At 42.9% G+C, this 21,973-nt stretch overlaps 1 protein-coding gene across 1 annotated transcript in view; it reads right to left on the reverse strand.

Moving 5' to 3' along the window:
- Window positions 1–21,973, reverse strand: part of LOC128732933 (dynein axonemal heavy chain 10) — a 254,416-nt gene that overhangs the window by 183,903 nt on the left and 48,540 nt on the right. Inside the window, 8 exon segments of the mRNA XM_053826409.1 lie at window positions 7,231–7,314; window positions 8,517–8,605; window positions 8,921–9,028; window positions 12,452–12,739; window positions 12,855–13,137; window positions 13,227–13,340; window positions 13,875–14,019; window positions 14,169–14,329. Of these exon segments, the coding sequence (XP_053682384.1) occupies window positions 7,231–7,314; window positions 8,517–8,605; window positions 8,921–9,028; window positions 12,452–12,739; window positions 12,855–13,137; window positions 13,227–13,340; window positions 13,875–14,019; window positions 14,169–14,329 (1,272 nt within the window).

A 21,973-nucleotide genomic window follows, 5' to 3' on the forward strand; every position in this document is an offset into this window, starting at 1 on the left:
TATAATACTCTTGCCATGCACCAAAATTTTATGCACAGTAGGTGTCATGGGATGCCAATCATAAAGTGATACATACATTCTAGCTGTGTCCATTGCGTATGCCGCAAACTTTTCAGTATCTACACTATGACCACAAGTAATAGCTTCGATGATTATCTTAAAACGATAAATCATTTTTTCTTCTACTCCCGTTATTCCAGCAACCACCTCAACGTTCTCAAAGAACCGCCTTGCAGTGTTACCATCGTTTGTATTCCCACAACCGGTTTTCGGCACATCCACTAGAAGTCCTAGCTTACTTTTCATTTCAGCTTGAATATACTTTTTCCTCTCTGCAACGATCTTTTTTTCACCTTCAAGACGAACTTGCCATTTTTGTAGTGGTAATTTGTAACTCAAATGAAGAATCATCTCAAAAAAACGAATTCACGCATGTAATGTTGACAAGCCAAACCTGAACGTGTCTGGGTTTTCTTCACTCGCCTTTTCCAAATTGTTGAAAGTTTTGGATGTTGCTCCACAAATATAGCACCGCATGCTTGACGAAGTATTGCATGCAGCATTGCAAACCTTCGCATCAACCATTGTGGGTTGAAGCGTATGTTTAATTAGAATAAGATTTCCATTGGTTGCATAATATTTTGAGCTCGAAAGTTCTGAAATTTGTTTTTCGACAAAGGATATTTCATCATTGGTAGTTTCAATGTTTTCTCGGAGAAATCGGCCTCGGATAGGACGGCAATACCTTGGCGACGATGGAGCAGGATTTTGCCATAACAATTTGTGTTTGTTCTCAATATTGACAAATAGTCTCAATGGCACAAGAGAACTTAAAAAAATATTTCCGTCAGAATCTTCAACGTTCTCAAATTTCTGTTTAAATTTATCCTGTTGTGAACCATCACACCCCCACTTGGAAAATAGTTCCACGTTCTGTTGTTCAACTTTTGTTAAGGTTATCAGAACTTCATCAAGATATTTACATAGCCGTGTGGCTGTATGATCAAGTAATCCTTGAAGCTCAACCGACAAACAAACTTCAGAAACAGCAATGAATTTTTCCTCTGGATAACACTGCATCTTGGCCTTTTGTAATGATGAATAAGATGGGTAAATTGATTTATTTGAAGCATGAATTACTTCCCATTGATGCCTTGTTAAATCTGCTTCAACAAAAATAGACAATGCATCCGATGGCGAATGTTTATCAACCTTTGGTGATTTAAAATTTGTTAACGCTTTACGATAAGTAGTGGCTTTGGAAGGAGATTCGCCAATGTCCTTAATAATTGCGGCAACCATAGTGTTCCCAGAAGCACGTTGGCTCATCTGCGTTGCATAAGTCAATTCTTCGATTGGCACACTTTCACGAAGCTCTTGTGTCTTGCGACGCTTGCTACGATCACTTGACACACAAAATTCTTTGCTGGGTCGCCCAGCACCTGAAGCTCTCATTTTCTTCCTCATAGGGAAACTCAGAAACCCCTTTAACCAATTGCAGTATTTTTGAGCGAATGTTTTTTTATGGTAAGAACAACTGGACCATCTTTTTCTGAAGTCGAATCTGAATGTTACGAGCTTTTTCTTAGCAATGAGAAGGTTGTCTTTTAAAAGTTTTTTTTCTAGGTAATTAAATTTATCATTTATCGATCCATTACTAAGTTCCATTAAATTATAAAGATATTGTCTAGTCACTATTTTGCAACCTTCTCCAAAACCTACTGATCCAATAATGAATGAGTAGACTGATCCAATGATGAAATTACAAAAGATAACTAGCTTACCTGCATCGGTGGCCATTGTTTGTTTACGGAAATTGCAATTTAATTGTGATAAAAGCAATAGAATTCAGTCACACAGTTTTTCACCACACTCCTAATCATGTATTGTCGATTACTTCCTTCCAATGATGTAAGTCAATTGGTTCACATACACACACTTGTCAAGGAAAACGCCCCTACAAAGACTACAGAGTCGCCCAACACAGACTACAGATCACAGAGCTAGCATATGAAGTATTCCACCACGCACACATATTAAGATTTTTTGACATTAGCTGGGAACCTCGATGAGGCTGTTTGCAGTAGGAATAATATCAAAAACATCAAATATCAAACTCCCGGATCCTCTCCCCCTCTCTTCGCTCCCCTCTCACCACAGCATAACCGATCCGCATTATCTTGCACAAAAGATATTACGCAACTAGGTGCGAATTGCCGATATTTCATTGAAAACAATGTGAAACATATAATTTTCAAAAGGGCCGCAAATGCCAGTCCGGACGTTTCCGGATGAGCTTTATGTACCAATTTGTTCAGAATACCACAAAGATTCATTCCTCCATAGAATATATGACCAGATTCTGCAAGATTTGATAACTTTTTTACCATTGAAAAAGCACAAAATTGCAGAAAAATGGTTGTTTGTCAAAACTATTCAAAACAAGTCATATTTTAAAAATTTTAAATTTTCTTTCTACAAACCAGTTAGAATTACTCATGATGAACCTATGTTTTGATAAATATCCTTTGTTAATCTTTTTGTTTACTTCTGGTGGAATCCGTTTCCTGATGCTTGATGATTTTCAAAAAAAATCTTTCAAATGTTGCCAATGTTTGTACACCTGTGAAAACTTCCAGGTATGTTTCTACGTCTTTTGACTAAGAGTTCTTTATGCAGCATCTATTTCAGCATACAAAAAAATATATATTGTATTAGAAGACCGAAAAAAATGTTTTTCTTATTTTGGCCAGCTTTTTGCCCTAGTTACTCCTCTGTGCGACGGTTACGAAGCATGGTGTACGTGTCAAGTTCATTCGAAGTGATAGTCTTTCTTGCCTGCTGTTCAACATAGCGCTGCAAGGTGTTATGAACCGAGCGGAAATCAACAAGCAGGGCAGGATCTTCAACACATCTAGTCAATTGGTCTGCTTTGCCGATGACATGGATATTATCGGCAGAACATCTGTGGCGGTGGCTGAACAGTACACCAGACTAAAGCGCGAAGCAGAAAAGATTGGGTTAAAGGTAAAAACGTCTAAAACAAAGTACGCGCTGGCCAGCGGAACCGAGGTCGAACGACGCCGCTTGGGCAGTAATATATTGATCGACGGCGATGAGTTTGAGGTAATCGGCGAATTTGTTTACCTTGGTTCACTGGTAACGGCGGACAATGATACCAACCGGGAGATTCGGAGGCGTATTACCAGCGGAAGTCGTGCTTACTTTGGGCATCCTGTGTACAAAGTGCACCCTGTACAAGACGCTGATTAGACCGGTTGTTCTCTACGGGCATGAAACATGGACAATGCTCGAGGAGGACCTGCGAGTGCTCGTAGAACGACGGGTGCTAAGAACGATCTTCGACGGCGTACAGGAGAATGGAGTATGGAGGCGGAGGATGAACCATGAACTCGCACAGCTCTAAGGTGAACCCCGTGTCCAAACGGTTGCTAAAGCTGGACGCATACGATAGGCAGGGCATTGCAATAACGCCGGACAACTACCCTGCAAAGATTGTGTTCGCCTCAAATTCGGTAGGAATAAGACAACCAGGAGCGCAGCGAGCAGGACAATTTGACCAGGTGGAGTGAGATTTGGCGGAGAGTACTCGGTGTCCGAGGAATTGGAGAGCGGTAGCCTTCAACCGAGTTACATGGAGAAATTTTGTTTAACAGGCTTTGTAAGTAAATAAGAAAGCTTCGTCACGGCAACAATGGAACGGTGGCGAACTGAGTACGCCAGAAGTTCTCACAAGGCCACCCTTTCAGTTCCGAAGATGACTCCCGTTCTTTGGTTACGTATCATCTCTTTTGTTTGATCCATTACCTTCGTAGGCATCGACTACTTTGGACCATATCTAGTGAAAGTCGGTCGTAGTGCTGTTAAACTCTGGGTCGCAATCTTCACGTACCTGACCATCCGAGCTATACATCTGGAGGCATTGCACAGCTTAATAACCGACCCGTGCAAGAAGGCAGTTCGGCAAACTTCGGAGGCGCGCCGAAAGAGATATACATAGATAATGGAACGAATTGTAAAGGAGCAAGCAGAGAGCTTGATGAGGAGTTGCGAAACATCAACCGAATCCTGGGCAGTACTTTCACGGACACGAACACTCTATGGCGTTTCAACCCACCATCAGCTGCGTGCTGGAATGCCTTCGGTGAAGACGGCACTTGGAATGCTGCCAACGTTGCAGAAGTTAGACAACGAATCGTTCGTGACATTTCTGGTTGAAGCTGAGCATATGATAAATTTCTGACCGTTGACGTACCTACCGCTGGACAGCGCGCAGTAGCAGTGATTAACTCCGAACCACTTCCGAAGTTGATGATGAGAGCCGCTGGGAAAGTTTGGAATCTGTGGATTTCAGGTCTGGTAAACTAAATCTACTTGTCAAGCATAGCTACCAATACCCCCCCCCCCCCTTCCTTTCCGCTCTTACCCCTCCTTCACCAAAAATTTTCATTTCTTTCCCCTACCGTCCCTTCATCAATTGTAGAACCATCGTTTCAAAAAAATATTAATATATGTATGACCTCATTCCAAGGTCAAGACTAAAATCTTGAGATTAGTCTATTACATAGGAACGGGGCCTTCCCTCGAAAACCCGCGCCGAGAAACGCGGCTAACATACGCTGACGGACGAACAGCGTCACGTGCAGTACCTTGCAAGTCGTAAGGGCCGGCACAATGTCGTCGTCCTGAAAGTAAATAGTAGTTAGATTAAAACTTCTCGCTCGGTGGTAATCTGCAATTGATGCAGGAAGCGGCACAATATGTGTCGATAACACAACCAACACGCGTAGCTATCCTTGAGAAGTGGATTTTGCGGTCTCCTTTTGTCCAGCGCCTCTATGGTTCAAAGGTACAAGTACCAGCGAACCACATGCCCTGGAGGGTGTTGTGGGTTCGAATCCGGTTATAATCTCAGATTACAGCTTGGTTCGACTCATGCACCTTCCAGCATTGGACAAAAGGTAGGAGTCAAAATGACTACTTGTCAAGCATAGCTACCAATACCCCCCCCCCCTTCCTTTCCGCTCTTCCCCCTCCTTCACCAAAAATTTTCATTTCTTTCCCCTACCGTCCCTTCATCAATTGTAGAACCATCGTTTCAAAAAAAAAAAAAAAAAAACTAAATCTACCGTCGGAAAGATAGAGTTGCGCGTAGGGCGGATGAGGAAACAACAACCGGTGTGTAGAAAAGTAGAGCGGTTTGCAACCTAGCCGTTCTCAATGTGAGCGATTCTGAGGGAGTGAATTGCGAAGAACAAAATATCGGTGATATTACCGTGGATGACGACGAGAAGTCAATCGACGCATCATTCGCACAGTTGACGTTTGGGTTACTGGTGCAAATGTATAGGTAGAGAGGTGATGCAGAGGCGAATTATCAGGACGGAGAGATGCAACTGTTATTGTTTTATCGACACGTGGTTTGAAAACAGATTTACAACTGATTAGAAGTCCCCTACCATACGAAGAATGGTAACGCGAGACAAACGACATGCGGAAGCATGCCCAGCAGCAGAAAAAAAAGCTCCTGCGACGAGAACAGCGAGAGCAAAAGTTAGCAAACCTGCTGAAGCATGCCGAGGAGAATCGGAAGCAGGACAGACACCATATGAAAGCAATATGTTAGCAGCAACGTGAGAAAGAAGAGAAAGCGCTAGAACTTCGAGACCAGCGTGAGCAGGAGTTGGCCAACCTATCAAAGCGCGCGTTGAACAGCGCCAGAAAGACAGGCAGCGACTACAATATATAGAAGCTGACTTGAGGAAGCGGGACGACGTCGAAAGGCATCACAGAAATAGAGAAATGGACCTAGTTCAACGTATCAAACTGCTAGAACAGCAATACCAGTTGCACAGCATGCTGCAAAACATCCCACAGAGAAGAAGCATCACCACGACGTTCCAGAGACGAACCAGCGAGCTGTATCTGTAAGTGACAACTCTAAGATATAAATATGAGAGGCTCCGTAGCCGCCAGGTTACCGAGTCTGCGTTGACAAGCGAGTGGTCGTGGGTTCGAATCTTAATAGAATCAGGCCATTCGATGTCAAGTGACTTTAGCATGGGTTTATTCTCAGGCCCCTCATTATCCTTCCTTCATGCTGAATTCTATATGACCCCCTAAAGCACTCTTGACAGTGCAAAAAGTCACTCTTACAGTTAAAGGTACTGGTCAGTCGCGCCAGGGATGGCTGTAATTGGAGACAGTACTGGCAGAGGGTAAAGTAGAGTTGGCATTGAAGGAAGGGTAAACCCCACTACACACAAGCACGCATAAAGTTTAATAAGCATATCGTTCATTTAATAGCGATTATTGCACAAAAATGCAGTGCAGGTTATACAGCAAACACCCGGGCGATATCACAATAGATAAACGACACTGGTCGCAGTGATGAGTCCATACAAAAAAAAAAGATAAATAAATAAATCAACCAGTACCAATAAATCAGTAATTGATTGACCACAATGATTTTGCTTTTCACCATTGTAAGCGTCATATCAAAGAAAAATATCAGTTTACCCTCAAGAGGCTATCGCAGAACCAGTCCTTAAAAATCTCAAATTAAATTTATGAGATATACTTGAATTGATGCAACATTCTGGTCATTCTTGGCTGTTTCTAGTACAGATGAAATGAACTCAGCATTACCAACCTGAAACCGTGATTGGAGCGAATCACGTGCGTTCATGTTTGTGTTGTTCTCTACATTCATTCATTTTCGACACTAGTGAATGGAATCAAACGTGAATCATACATTCATTTTCAACAACGGCAAACGAAATTACAATAAACGTAAACATTGCTCCAAAGTTTTAATTAATTTCCTTAAGCCAGGTTTTGGTTGATTTTAAAAAGCAGGCAGTTTGAAAAACTAAACTTTGAGATCTAAAATATCAGTCAAGAGCAAGAAAATTGACTGACAGATTATTCGAGCAATCATTTAGTACTGCAATTCATGAATGAATTGCTTGGAAGGGTAGTAAACTGAGATAGACAAACACTGTCAGCAGTTCAGTGGTGATGTCCAACAGCTGACAGATAAAGAAATACTACAAGGGACAAACCTATATGCGCTGAATGCGTTTTATATTCGCCTTCATGCAGGGCTGTCAATTTTTTCGAACACTGAGCAGAACTCACAAATTGCCCAATTAATTTTTTAAACCCAAATCAAGTACCCTGTTAGTGCTTCTACTGACCAATACGTACCTCTGGTGCGGCAAGTCGAAGAACTATTTCGTTGTAATCGTCAACCATTTTGGTAACGTGTTCGACATCCGTAAACAGTTGATCCTGGAAGAGGCAAAGAACTGAATTAGATTTAAAATGCTCCAAAGCCCATAGCACGGACAATGTCCTGGCGTCATATTCCGACCGTAATTTTGATTTTTTTTTGTTCGACAGACTTTGCTGCGGACAAGGCCATTCCGGTGCTAGTACTACGATCCTAAATTGATTATAGTTCACCAAAATGAATCAAGTGTTTTGTAGTGCGTTATTTTATTTCGAATGCAAAGAGCTAAATCGTGTCTTTGAGAAATCCTACAAGTCCATTGGACACAATTGTTGAAGAACAACAAAACTAGTTTCTATCAAAATTTGATAAAATTATGATCAAAATAGTGATCCTAGCTCAAATTACAAAGTTTTAATATTGACGAAGTTTATTATTTAATAAAAATGGCGTTTGTGGGGTTTCTCAAACAAACGATTAATTTAGTATATCACAATTATAAATGATATGATAGCATATATAATGGGAATATTGATTGGGTAAAATATCAAATTAACCAATCCAAAGAGCTAAAACTCAAACATAGTACGTTTTAAAGAGAGCTAGCTACCATTTTCTCTTTAAAGTAATAGTAACAGTTTGAGGTTCGATACCCTTAGTTCTGATTTGAAACTTAGAGTGTTACAATCAGCCTAATCTGTCTCAAAATAGTTACTTTTATTTATTGCTTTTGCGCTTAATTTAGCAACGCTGTTAGCGTAATTCAATGAGAAAATATTTTCTGAATAAACCAGGGTACATCTTTCACTAAATTATAATTCAAAGACATTTTTGTTTTGTAAATCCTATAATGGCTTATTCGTGTAGTATGCAATATCGTCCGGCTATATCGTCCGATTTTTCACCTCCATTACGTATACGATAAGATGACATTTAAGCTCGTAGTAGCTACTATTCATCCCAAACGGATTAGAATGGCACCTGGAAATTTTCTTCGACCGGTACCCATTTTAGACATTAACTAATAGTGGGGAAGGAGGGGGGTGGAGAACCTTAACATCACCACGATATAACTGTCGATCCCAGACCCCTCGTCGTTCGCCAACAGCGACCGACAGAAGTGTACATCCGGTCGACTTTGCGACAACCGGGGGAGGACATCACTATTCTGCCGGTCACTGTTGCTTTCTCCAATGCCGAGTTGTGAAGCATGGCTGGCCAACCACGGAGGTGCAAACCGTTGCCGAAATGGATTGCTTACCTTTCGCATAATGGCAGTCCTAATGGCCGGGTCCAGGGTGAATCCCATGTGCTCGAACTGCTGACCTTCGCTGATGGTATCGAATATGTCTGGAATCGAATGGGTTTGCACCGAAGCCGCAGTACGCCAATCGGATGGAACGGTCGAAAGCATGAAAAAAAAAGAAAAAACACATTTCAGTAACCGCCCAGCCAGTCAAGTGGGTTATTGGAAATGATAATCAGTCTCTTTGAAGGATTCAGCACGAGTTCCTACGCGGACGATGAGGGAGAAAGTTGCAAAGTCAGTGTTTTCAAATACATACAGCTAGCACAGTCATAGCATGGGGATCCCAGGCTGTAGAACAACTCTGTTCACCAGTATACAGTGTGGTAGAACCATTTTCGTTCGGAAGGGGTTCTTACCGTAGGAGAAATTTACGGCAAACTTTAGTTTGTATTCGATGAGCACCGAATCGCCGATCACTTCGCGCCAAGTGGGGACTTTTTTTTGCGAAACTGCTGACACCAACACTGCGAACGAAAGGAGCACAAAAAAGTGAGGAAAATTTGAAATGTATGTATGACTAGGTGAAATGTTTTAGAACTGGGTTGAAAGTTAAATCTTAATACTGAAGCAAAGCGAGGAAAGGTAGGATAAAATAAAAAAATGAAAATATTTGAATTGGATTATCTCGCTAACGATAATAGTAACATTGCTAAAGTGTTGGTTACTGTTACTGCATTGGCTTAATTTGCTCATTTTGCTTTTATTTTGCTTATTTTACTGCAACACCGAAGGCAAACAGGATTTGAAAATTTCAAAAAGTGTTGTAACAAATGGATAGAATGTTTGCTGTGATCAGAGATGCCAGAAGTGAAGACATGTCTTCATTTTGAAGACAAACATTTTGAAGTTACAAAGAAGACTTTTATTTTGAAATGTCTTCACTTGAAGACATGTCTTCACCATGCAATTCAAATGGGCAAAAAATTCTGGAAAGCCGGAAGAAGACAAATGAAGACAATTTTTCTTGATTCGTGAAGACTTTTCAAAAAATCACCTGGCACATCTGGCTGTGATAGTAATAATCCCAGGTAACCAATAAGCACTACCAATCTTATTCACATGCAAGCCAATAAGCATTTAGGCCACCTTAATTGCTACTTAAAGGCTACTTGGGCAAAATATGCATCTACTTTAATGCTAACCCTCTTATAATACAGACAATGTTTATTTCTAGCTGATTACCGATTGGTTTCATCTTTAAAATTGCTCGGAACTTCAAGGGTGCTCACTGTCATATATCATTGTACTGCGCTCTACTACGTCCACTACTGGAGAATTGTAGTCTGGTTTGGTTTCTTAAGCAGCTAACTTGGAGCCTACGGATTAAACGTGTGCAACGGAGATTTGTCCGACTAGCATTGCGACACCTGCCCTGGTAACATCCTGATAACTTTCTTGCTTACGTACTGAATTGAAAGTCGCATTTGACACCGTTAATCACGTTATTCTTCTGAGAAAGCTGGAAAACTTGAGTGCATCGCAAGATTTGTAGATGGTTGGAAACATGGCTTACGGATAGACAGCTTGGTATCTACCGATCTGCCACACAAACGACGCAGCGTTACTACTCAATGAAGGTGGAAGGCTTTTTTCCGTTGATGACTTAAAATTCTTTCTTGTAGTTAGACGAATCGAGTACTACAGAATGATACGGGAGCTTCTGAATTTGCTTAGTGACTGGTGCATGAGGAATCAATTGTTATTGAGTGTGGAGAAACGTTGCGTCATCGGCTTTTATCGCACTAGAAGCGTAATAGAGTTTGATTACGGAAAGTCTAATCGTCTAATCTTTGGTTCAGATTTAAGATCGCCGGTGAATTCAATGAATGACTTCAAAGTTTTCTGTTGTTCTATTGTTCTGTTCTGTATCTTCTGTTGTTATATCTGGGCTGCTAGACCAGAGAACGTTCAACAAAAACTAGTACGTTATGCGCTTCGTCATCTTCCCTGGAGGAATCAGCAATATTCAACGCTGTGCGAGGACGGCTGTCATCTGTTGGGCTTAAACACGTTGACGTAGACAGGTTTCGCAAGCTTTATTTTGTCTGTAAATTTTTATCAGGCGAATATGGTGCACCGACTATCCTATCGTAAATCGGACTCTGTGCACCATCGAGAGTTTCACGACCCAGAATGATGCTACAGGAAGACGAACGTAATTCAACGAATTACGCTGCCAATTTTCCCCTCGCTTCCATTATACGCCAATTAAACTGTTTTCCTTGAAAAGGAGGTCAATTTTTGTGTTACCCTTTTGATTGCATTGTTAATAGAAACTTTATTATACATTGTTATTTGATTCCATAACAGCGCAGTGTTTTGAAGATGTAATTTTGCTTTTGACAATTTATCTCTACGAGAAAAAAATTGTTTGTAATTTCCCTCCGAAATTTAAAAAAATATTTAATATCTTTTTGAAACGATGGTTCTACAATTGAAGGAGGGACGGTAGGGGAAAGTAATGAAAATTTTGGGAAAGGAGGGGGAAAGAGTGGAAAGGAAGGGGTTGGGGGAGGGGGGGGGGGGGGGTAATTGGTAGCTACGCTTAACAAGTTGTCGTTGTGACTCCTACCTTTTGTCCAATGCTGGAAGGTGCTTGGGTCGAACCAAGCTGTAATCAGAGTTTATAACCGGATTTGAACCCACAACACCCGCCAGGACATGTGGCTCGCTGGTACTTGTACCTTTGAACCATAGAGACGCTGAACAAAAGGAGACTGCGCAACCCCCCTTATTAATGTAGCGACGTATCTAGATATGGGTTATTTTTAGACACATAAATTGTGCCTCTTCCTCCTTCTACTGTAGAAACCACCGATCGAGAAGTTTTAATCTAACTTGTTTTTACTTTCAGGACGACGACACTATGCAGACCCTTCCGACTTGCAAGGTACTGCACGTGACCTTGTTCGTCTGTCAGCGTGTTAGCCGCGATTCTTGGCACAGGTTTTCGGAGAAAGGCTCCGTTCCTATGAAATTTACCAAACTCGTGTTTTTAGTCTTTGACCTTGAAACGCGGTCAGGCATTTATAGGGCACGGGAGGGTATTTTCATCCCATTAAGCGATGGCATCTATTTTTACGGCCTATGGCCTAGTTCTAGTGGAAAAACAAGTGGTTTTGACGTTCTTTGAATGAAAAATACTAGAATACTTACAGAAAACTGTTATAACATATTAAAATTGTATGTCGGCAAAGTATTTTTATTGGCGAAAGAAAAAGCAAATAGGCTGAATTTAGAAACCTGCTGAAAATACCCTCCCATACCCTATTAATATTTTTTTGAAACAATGGTTCTACAGTTAATAGAGGGACGGTAGGTGAAAGTAATAAGGGGAGTTGCGCTGTCTCCTTTTGTCCAGCGCCTCTATGGTTCAAAGGTACAAGTACTAGCGAGCCACATGCTCTGGCGGGTGTTGTGGGTTCAAATCCGGTTATAATCTCGTATTATAGCTTGGTTCGACCCATGCACCTTCCAGTATTGGACAAAAGGTAGGAGTCAACGACAACTTGTTAAGCGTAGCTACCAATAAACCCCCCCCATTCCTTTCCACTCTTTCCCTCTCCATTTCCAATATTTTCATTACTTTCCCCCACCGTCCCTCCATCAACTGTAGGACCATCGTTTCAAAAAAATGTTAATATTAATGCCTGATCGCATTTCAAGGTCAAAGACTAAAACTACGAGTTTGGTCAAAAAAATATTTGGCCTTAAAACCGGATATTTCTTTTGATATATCCAGAACAAATAAGAGGAAGAGTATCATCCAAAATAATTCCAGAAGATCATATTCCGTGGTCACATCAATAAACTATCGATAAGCCATAATTGGAAAAATATATGATTAACAAATAGAAAATAGCACAAATTGATGTCGGTAAACTCACGTTGGGCCTGGCGTATTTTGAACTCTTTAGCAGAGGCGACCGTTCCAGTAGAGCCCGCCGAACCGGTCGAAGCGCCCTGTGAAGGCGTATTCCGCGATGCTCGAACCAGCTTCTGAGCCAATGTCAGTTCGGGATTCTGCGGTTCCGACCGATTAACCAGCCACCGTACGGCGGTTGCGATGTTTGCGTACTTGCTCCGATCGGCGCCAGCCATCAGAAGCGAAGGTTTGCGAGAACTTTTCGCTGCTTCCTTTCTGGTTCGAGTGGTTTGTTTTTGTTGTGTCAGTTCTGAAAAATTCCGACAAATAGAAATATTACGATTTGTTTACTCCATACTGATTAAAGTACAACTAACATTACGTTGCACAGCAGTCAACTTCATCTACCCTCCTAGAGCACTTACCGTAAATCGGCTCACAAAACTCCAGCTTCAGGATGTTGCGTTTCAGGACGCTATTTACGGTTCGCGTTCCGTCAGTCATAAACTGCTGAAAGTTGTCCTTCTCGTATTCCTCGATGTTCATCACCAGTTGGATATACTGACTGAAAGCTGACCGAGTTTGCAAGCTATCTTCATTTGCTAGGTTTGGTCCATCACCTCCTCCTGCGGCGGGACCGATGGGAACAAGAGCTTTTTCATTTCCTCCTCCTTCATTCCCAACGGTGATTCGAGGCAAACTTTCAAACTAAGTGTGTGTGTGTGCGCAAAAGCACAATAATTTAGTCAGATGACTTTTTGCATCGTTTTAGGAACTAATAAATTGACAACACAAACCTCTCGAAAAGTCGACATGGATTTCCGGATGAAGGCCAGCAGGGACCGTCCCCAAAACACCGCACCAACGTGACGCGGTTGGTTTCGTTGTAGTGGCGGATGGCATTTGTTTTTCTGTTTTTGTGCACGAAACAAGAGAATCAAAATAAAAATTACTTCAGCTGGAGCATTCGGAAACATAGGTACGCAGATTATGCGGAAATTGAAACGGAAGTTTTGGAATCCTGAAAAATCATTAATAAAAAATAATGCTTTGGAGCGAAGAAAACTTTTAAACAGCGAGCGTTAGTTTTTCATTCTCTCGCTAGAACGGGGATTTCCGGGATTATTATCTGCACTCGAAACATCCGCAGCCTTGAATTGCAACCCGGTAATGCACTTCCTACGAGACAGGTAACTATTATCCGATGTGACAAAACAGGAAGCATTCCAGTCAAGAAGGCTGAATATATGTGTTCCACTTGAGGAAGCATTTAAAATTGCTGCTCGCAGCGCAATCCCACAGCGATAAAAAGCACAGCACATAACCTGTGTTTCTGGTTTCTACAACAGGCCGAAACAAGTCCCCTGATACGTACAGAGAAAATTGACGGTCCCTTTCCCTGTGAACGAAACAACTGCCGCCGAAAGCAATTCAGATTTACGTACCAGAAATTCGTGTTCAACCATCCCTACTTCCGCCAGGAATTGTTTCGTAATGTTTTCGTATTTGGATGACAAATGGTTTGCCAATGTTTGCCGGGTTTCCATCTGACCCAGGTTCTTGATCAACTGAAGACCCAAGTTGGCTGACCTGTTGCCGGAAGAGAGCAGAAGAGACGTGGTGAGACGCGAAAAGCGCAAATATAATCCAACGGGTGCGGTTGAATTAGATTTGATTTATGTTTTCGTTGAGCCGTTAGGTTCGTTTATGCCCGATAGCGCGAATTTCACGTGGCCTACCGTAATGCTCCGATGCATTGATCCAGAGCGAACCGAGCTTCATGTTCCACCTGCTCTACACCCTTGTAGAAGTACTCCAGAGTGGCTTCCCAGTTTGCCAGGTTGCTCGGTGCGAAGATGTCGTAGTCCACCGAAATGATGTGATTGATGAGCCGATAAACCTGCAACGGACGAAGAAAATAAAACATTTATCAATGCTGATTGATTATGCATTAGGAACACGGACGCTGTCGTCGTTGGCGCGCGGGGTCGTCAGGTGAGTGTCGAAAGAAAATTGAAATCATTTATTGCCGGATGCAGATTGAAAATGCTGACCGGAAAACTTTTCGGCCACAGGGAACCAGAAATAAAAATCCTAGCTATCAATCATTTCTCGAATAGATCGGTTCCGACAAGCAGAAGCTAGGTATAAGGCATGTTTCGGTGTCGCTAGTGTTTCCGGTTACGCTATCTCCGCTGCCTATTGAATAAATAATTCAACCATTTAAAGCATTTTTATTTTTCAAAGCAGCACGTTTAGCAATTGTATTGGTATTGTAATGGCATTGATGATAGCAATAAAAGCAATGGTAGGCTATGTCCTTGATTGAATAGCATACACTGTCTGTCTTCCTAGAGCTAGCCTACCGTTAACCTATTTTGTTTTGACTTATCGTCGACATTACGAAAATTATTTATTGTAACATTAATTCCGATAAACGGATATATCGGTAGAATAAAGTAATTTTGTTGAACGGAAAGAAAATCAATTCCCATAATGAGAAAATTGATTTCAGAATTTTGGCGCATTTTTTATGAAAATGTACCAATAATCGGGTATGAAACGATGAGAGGTCGAAGAGACATACACATACCACCTAGTACCACGAACTACGAAATACACATACCACAAACTATTAAAATGGAAACACGGAACGGATCAATCGGTATACACTCTTAAATGAGTTTACCTGTAAATTGGTTGGATTTAGTTACAACTACTCAAAATGCCCTTAAAGTGTACAAACTCAGATTTTGAGAAGTTTTTCAGGCAAAAAATTAGTTATTTGTCACAGAGAATAGTTCAATTATCGGTAGTAAGCTGCCAAAATTGATTGAATTTTTTACCCAAAATTAGAATTTGTAAACTTTAAGGGTATTTTGAGTAGTTTCAACCAAGTTTTAGCTAAATCCAATCTATTTACAGGTAGATTCATTTAAGAGTGTAGGACACGGCAAAGAACAAAGAAACGATTAATGGACAGCGATTGGAAACTCGATAAGTAGTATGTTCGAACTCTTCATGAACCGTCACGAGCTGGGTTGCTTGTTTGAGAGCTACATCGACTCAGAATGGAGATCGCTGCTATTCAGGAAGTTCGGTAGCCAAATTCCGAAGAAAGAGAGTTCCTATTGCAGGCACTTCTTTCAAATATCGCATCCTTTACAATGGCTGTAAAAAGGTAGAACGTGGAGTCGGTTTCAAAGTGTTGGAAAAACAAGAGCAACGAGTTATCCGGTGGAGGCCCGTGGATGATCGTATATGTGTGTTGAGAATTAAAGGGAAATTCTTCACCTACAGCCTAACCAACGTCTACGCGCCGGCAGAGGATACATCCGATTATGCTAAGAACAAGTTCTTCGGCCAAAACACGATATCGATGTACGGTCTTTTTGGGGACCAAATATCGACTCTGGCCATTATCTCGTCTAGTCATCTCGTCAGACACTCACTGAAAGGACACTGCGGTTCAACATCCAACGGCAGATAGCGTGGCAGCGGAATACTCCTGGAAGCTCGATCGACGAATTTCAGAACAGCAGGAAGAAAGGGAAGAAGCTATAAGTAGGCTTTGGAGGAGCATCCATGCTGCCATTGAAAAAACTGCGGAAGAGGTGGTAGGCATGATGTTTGAGAGACATCGTAACTGCTGGTTTAATGCTGAAGAGGGTCAAAGATGAGTAGAACCGTGCCGGAAGTCGCTTGCCCAGAGACTAGAGCTCGCCAGCACATAGGATCGATTCGCTAGCAACGGCAAACCAGTGAACAGCAGGAATTTTTCTATACCCTTTGATGTGCAACCCCCAGTTAGCTTCGAGGGACGATGCTTTACTTTAAACCTGTATATAAGTAAATTAGGACACCTCTCTTGCGTTACCGGCACGCCCCTTGTGGCATGAAACTGGAACTATTTGACATAACTTTGTTAACATGTTGTTTACAATTGACCAAACTCGAGACTTTAGTCATGACCTTGAAATGCGGTCAGGCATACATAAATATTTATTTTGAAACGATGATTCTACAATTGATGAAGGGACGGTAAGGGAAAGTAATGAAAGAAGGATTTTTTCGGGAATGAAGGGGAAGGGTGGAAAGGAAGGGGGGGGGGGGTAATAGGTAGCTATGGTTAACAAGTTGTCGCTGTGACTCCTATCTTTTGTCCAATGCTGGAAGGTGCATGGGTCGAACCAAGCTGTAATCAGAGATTATAACCGGATTTGAACCCACAACACCTGCCAGGGCGTGTCGCTCACTGGTACCCGTGTACCTTTGAACCACAGAGGCGCTGGACTGGGTCCAGCGCCTCTGTGGTTCAAAGGTACACGGGTACCAGTGAGCGACACGCCCTGGCAGGTGTTGTGGGTTCAAATCCGGTTATAATCTCTGATTACAGCTTGGTTCGACCCATGCACCTTCCAGCATTGGACAAAAGATAGGAGTCACAGCGACAACTTGTTAACCATAGCTACCTATTACCCCCCCCCCCCTTCCTTTCCACCCTTCCCCTTCATTCCCGAAAAAATCCTTCTTTCATTACTTTCCCTTACCGTCCCTTCATCAATTGTAGAATCATCGTTTCAAAATAAATATGTTGTTTACAACTGGTGCAAGTTTCGTCAAAATATTCCACCACGTTGCGAGGCAGCACAGAATGGAACTCGAACGACGTAACAAAATCTTGAATAAACACGTGGAAAATCAAAGTTGGCGAAAGTGCAAAAAATGCCAAAATCAACAGTGTTTTAAATATTTTAAAAGGTTATAAGTAAGGAGAACCTACGTGTGGATAGGCGGCAAAAAACTTTTAAGAAAACAGGAACTAGGGACCGAAAGCTGAGGTGAAGATATTGAGTGTGTTAAGTCCAATCCAATTGGCTTGTAAACGGCTGGGTATAATGTGTACCAGCGTTGCCTTACGCACTGGACATAAAATCCCAGGTACCTCCTCGTGGTACCAGCCGGGATACGAGTAACCATGGCGGAAATCGGGTAACCAACTTCGGTGGAAATCAAGGTCGTAAGCTGACAGGAAAGGAGGGCTCCTTCGAGCTACGTTGGCCCTCCGGCGGTACTGTGGGGTTGGTTGCGGTTTTGCAAGCTTGAACCACTAAAAAACCAAAACCAACTCTAATCGGAACTATCGAAAGACCCAGGCGACGAAAACGGACTAACAATTGGAAATTAAGAACATGGAACTGTCGGTCTCTAAATTTGCTCGCAAGTACCCACGTGCTAATGAAATGGTCATACCATCTACCAGAGATGTGGCATCACACACGAGCTGGGCACAGCTTTTATAGTGATAGGTGAGATGCAGAAGCGGGTGACCGGATGGTGGCCGATCAACCCCGGAATGTGCAGATTAAGAATCAAGGGCCGTTTCAAGCATCACGGCTGTCCTGCACTCAGTGCACCTATTTTTCTTATTTAAGGTGAAACGGTACTGAATCCAACATGGCCAGACATAGAGATGGGCGAACGGCTCACGAGCCGTTCAAATAAACCGGATTACAAAAAAGAACGTTCAAACGAACGGCTCTTGAAAAAGAACCACGGTTCCTCAAGCGAACCCGAAAGCGACACGAAGTTTGGTTCCGGAATCGTAGTTTACCGAACTGTCAACCTGCCGAACAACGAACTGTGAGCCATGAGCCGCTCATTTGAATCGGTTCGCAGCAGCAAATGAACGGTTCGGAGCCGCTCACACAAAACAGCCGTTTTGCCCACCTGACCCAGACATCCCAGACACCCAGATATCCTATATCCTCACAAGGATGCCATTTTTTCTGCCACGTTGGGATTCAGTACCGTATCACCTTAACCGTAACACCTCAGTGAAGCAAAATTCGAAAATATTATGTATGAGGCATTTGTAGAGTCAATTATTATCCACATAAGATTGCTGAACTAAGTATTGCTCTATTTTACGTGTTTACGGCGCACTCCCAGTTCACACTGGGTGTTGCGCAGAGAGCGCTCTTGGTGCACCACTCAGTGTGAACTGAGTGTGCGCCGTAAATACATAAGATAGAGCAATACTTAGTTCAGCAATCTTATAGACAATAATTGACTCTACAAATGTCCGATACATAACATTTTCGAATTTTGCTTGGTTGAAGTGTTACAGTTAAATAAGCAAAATAGTTGCACTGAGGTGCACTGACAGCCCTGATTAGCATAATTAACGGGCACAGCCCTCACCTTGAAAGTACCGATGATGGCAAAGACGAAATTTACGCGCAGTAAACGCAGTTACGGAGCGCGAATACGACCGCTGGCCCATACATGATGTCAACATCATCATCGAGGACTGTAATGCTCAGGTTGGTCAAAAGGAGGAACGAGGAATTCAAACCGGTGAATGGACGGTTCAGCGCACATCCGCAAGCGAACGAAAACGGTCTAAAACTTGTCGACTTCGTCGCCTTCAAGAACATGGTCATACGTAGCACCTTCTTCCTGCATAACCTCTACTTGGTTATGCACCCCCTGGTTATGTACACCTGGAGATCACCCAACCAGACGGAATCACAAATCGACCACGTCGTGATAGATGGTCGCCACTTTTCAGACATTATCGACGTCAGAACCTATCCGGGCGCTAACATTGATGCGGATCACTACCTAGTAATGGTTAGGATAAAAACTGTCTGCTGTGAACAACATACGATACCGATGCCCGCCACGGTATAATCTAGCGCGACTGAAGCAATCAGATGTCGCCGAAAGCTACGCGTTATCTCTCTAAACCGCGCTGCCGGAAGAGGGTGGGCTAGATAAAGCCCCTCTTGAGGACTGTTGGAATGCCGCATAAACAGCCATTAACAGCCAACACCGAATCGACGTAACGAATGGTTTGACGAAGGGTGTCCTTGGATTAGAAGAACGCAGCGCGGGTACAAATGCTACGTTGACCCCCCGTTAGAATGTGGAGTGATACAAACAGAAGCGGAGACAGCAAACCCGACTCTGCCAGGAGAAGAAGCGCCGCCGAGAAGGAGTGCGAAGAATTCGAGCAGCTGTACCACTCTCACGACACACGGCAGTTCTATCAGAGACTCAACAAATCTCGCAAAGGCTTTGTGCCGTAGGCCGAAATGTACAGAGATAAAGATGGAGGTATCTTGACTGATGACCACGCGGTGATTGAAAGCTGGAAGCACCACTGTGATGAACACCTAAATGGCGTGCAAGCGGAAGACCATGATAGCGGAGGAAATGACCATATTGGTGTAGCAAGCAACGAAGGTGTGCCACCCCCATCGATAAGAGAATTTAAAGAAGTCATCCAACGGCTGAAGAACAACAAAGCAGCGGAAAAGGATGGAGTGGAACTTATTAATATGGGCCCGGTCAAGTTGGCCGGATGTCTGCATCAACTGATAGTCAAAATTTAGGATACGGAACGACTACCGGAGGAGTGGAAAAACGGAGTTATTTGCCCTATCTACAAGAAAGGCGATAAGCAGGATTAAGAGAACTACCGAGCGATGACTATCCTGAATGCCGCCTAAGAAGTGCTGTCCCAAGTCATCTTCCATCGACTCCAATAGCCAATAGATTTGTGATAGAAGTTATCAGACCAGCTTCATGGAGGGTCGGTCTACAACGGGCCAAATCTTCACACTGCGGTAGATCCTCCAGAATTACTGCGAATTCCGAGTTCCCACGCATCACCTGATCATTGATTTCAAATTCGCATATGATAGTGTAAATCGACATGAGCTATGGAAAATTTTAGACGAATACGGCTTACCGGGTAAGCTTACTAGACCTATCATGGCTACGATAGATGGGATCCAGTGCTGTGCTAGAATCTCGGGAGAATTGTCGGAACCATTCGAATCTCGTAGGGGACTTCGACAAGGAGATGGTCTTTCCTGGCTGCTATTCAACATTGCGCTTGAAGGTGTTATAAGACGAGCGGCAATCAGAATGTGAGGCACGATTTTCAATAAATCCAGTCAATTCATCTGCTTTGCTGACGACATGGATGCTGTCGGCAGAGCCGTTTGAGGTGGTGGAAGATCAGTACAGCAAACTAAAACGCCAACCAGAGAAAATTGGATTACGGATAAATACGTCTAATACGAAGTATATGCAGGCGGGCGGGACAGGGTCCGCTTTGGCAGTACCGTGGTATTCGACGGGGATGAGTTTAAGGTAGTCGATGAGATCGTATATCGTGGCTCAGTGGCAACAGAGGACAACAATACTAGCCGTGAGATTAAAATGTGTATTATTAGCGGAAGCTGGGCCTACTACGGACTCCAGAAACACTTGCGGTCAAACAATCTGAGCCACAAGCACTGCGAACCCAGCATTCAGAAAGTGGTTAAAGCTAGACGGATACGTTGGGCGGGACATGTTGCTAGAATGCCGGACAACTATCCTGCAAAAATGGTTCTCGCATCGAACTCGGTAGGAACAACACGAAGAGGGACACAGCGAGCGAGATGGAAAGACCGGTTGGAGTAAGACCTGGCGAGCATTGAGTGCCCGCGGGTCTGGAGACCAGCTGCCATTGGCCGAAATAGACGGAGAGATTATGGGACGCAGGGCTTGTCATAACACGTTAGGCTAGTAATTAAGTAAGTAGGTAAGTCCAATCCGGGCATCTCTATTCGGGATATGGCTAGAGGGTATGATGCCAACTATCAAACCACGCGGAATATTCTCGCTCGAGAAGGATAGAAATCTTACAGTGCCAGTAAACATCTGAATCGGCACTTGAAGCAGAATTCGGTAGCCAAGAAGCGTGCTAAAAGTTGGGGGTTTGAGCGCATAATTCTGAGATCAATACTTTGTGGTAAAACGGTAGTACAATGTTACAGGTTGCGGTGCGCTGGACACGGGGCTAAAATGTCCAATGAAAGAGTATTTTCAGTAGAGAACCAGAAAGAGTAAACTTCGGGACAGACCTCGCACCCGATAGATGTGCGCTGTCGAGGACTATGCACATTTTGCTGATGTTCGCGGGGATTGGAGAACGGCAGTCCCGGACCGGCAGTACTGGAGGGCCGTAATTCGGACCGTCGTCGCCCCTGAAGTAAGTAAAAAAGCAAAGCAAAGCCCAGGTGCTACATTCCGTTATCGAAACTTGACCTTCTGTTTTTTTATACGACAGACTTCGAAGCCATCTGTTAGAGTGCAGGACAATTGCAGGGCTAGTTGCTACGATCCTATTGACTCAGCCTCTCCCAGTCGAGATTCGAACATACGACGAATGGCTTATTAAGCCAGCGTCATATCTCGAAACCAACTGGAAGTAAGTAATTATGACATGCTGAATTTCTTGCGGTACAAAAAAACGCTTTCCCGCTTGTAGTAGAAAGAGCGCTCTTTTACTACCAACATTACAGCAGCTCTATTGCGCATAAAGATGAAATTATGCTTCCTTCAATAATACTGTAGATAATAATTAACTCAATAATTATGTCAAACGCCATTCAATTGAATACTACAGTGGACCCCCGTTCGTTTGAACGATTCCTCATGCAAACTAACGGGGTTCGTTTTTAATTTGAACAACTAGCAACCC

Source organism: Sabethes cyaneus, chromosome 1 (assembly GCF_943734655.1).
Source record: "Sabethes cyaneus chromosome 1, idSabCyanKW18_F2, whole genome shotgun sequence".
Taxonomy (NCBI): domain Eukaryota; kingdom Metazoa; phylum Arthropoda; class Insecta; order Diptera; family Culicidae; genus Sabethes; species Sabethes cyaneus.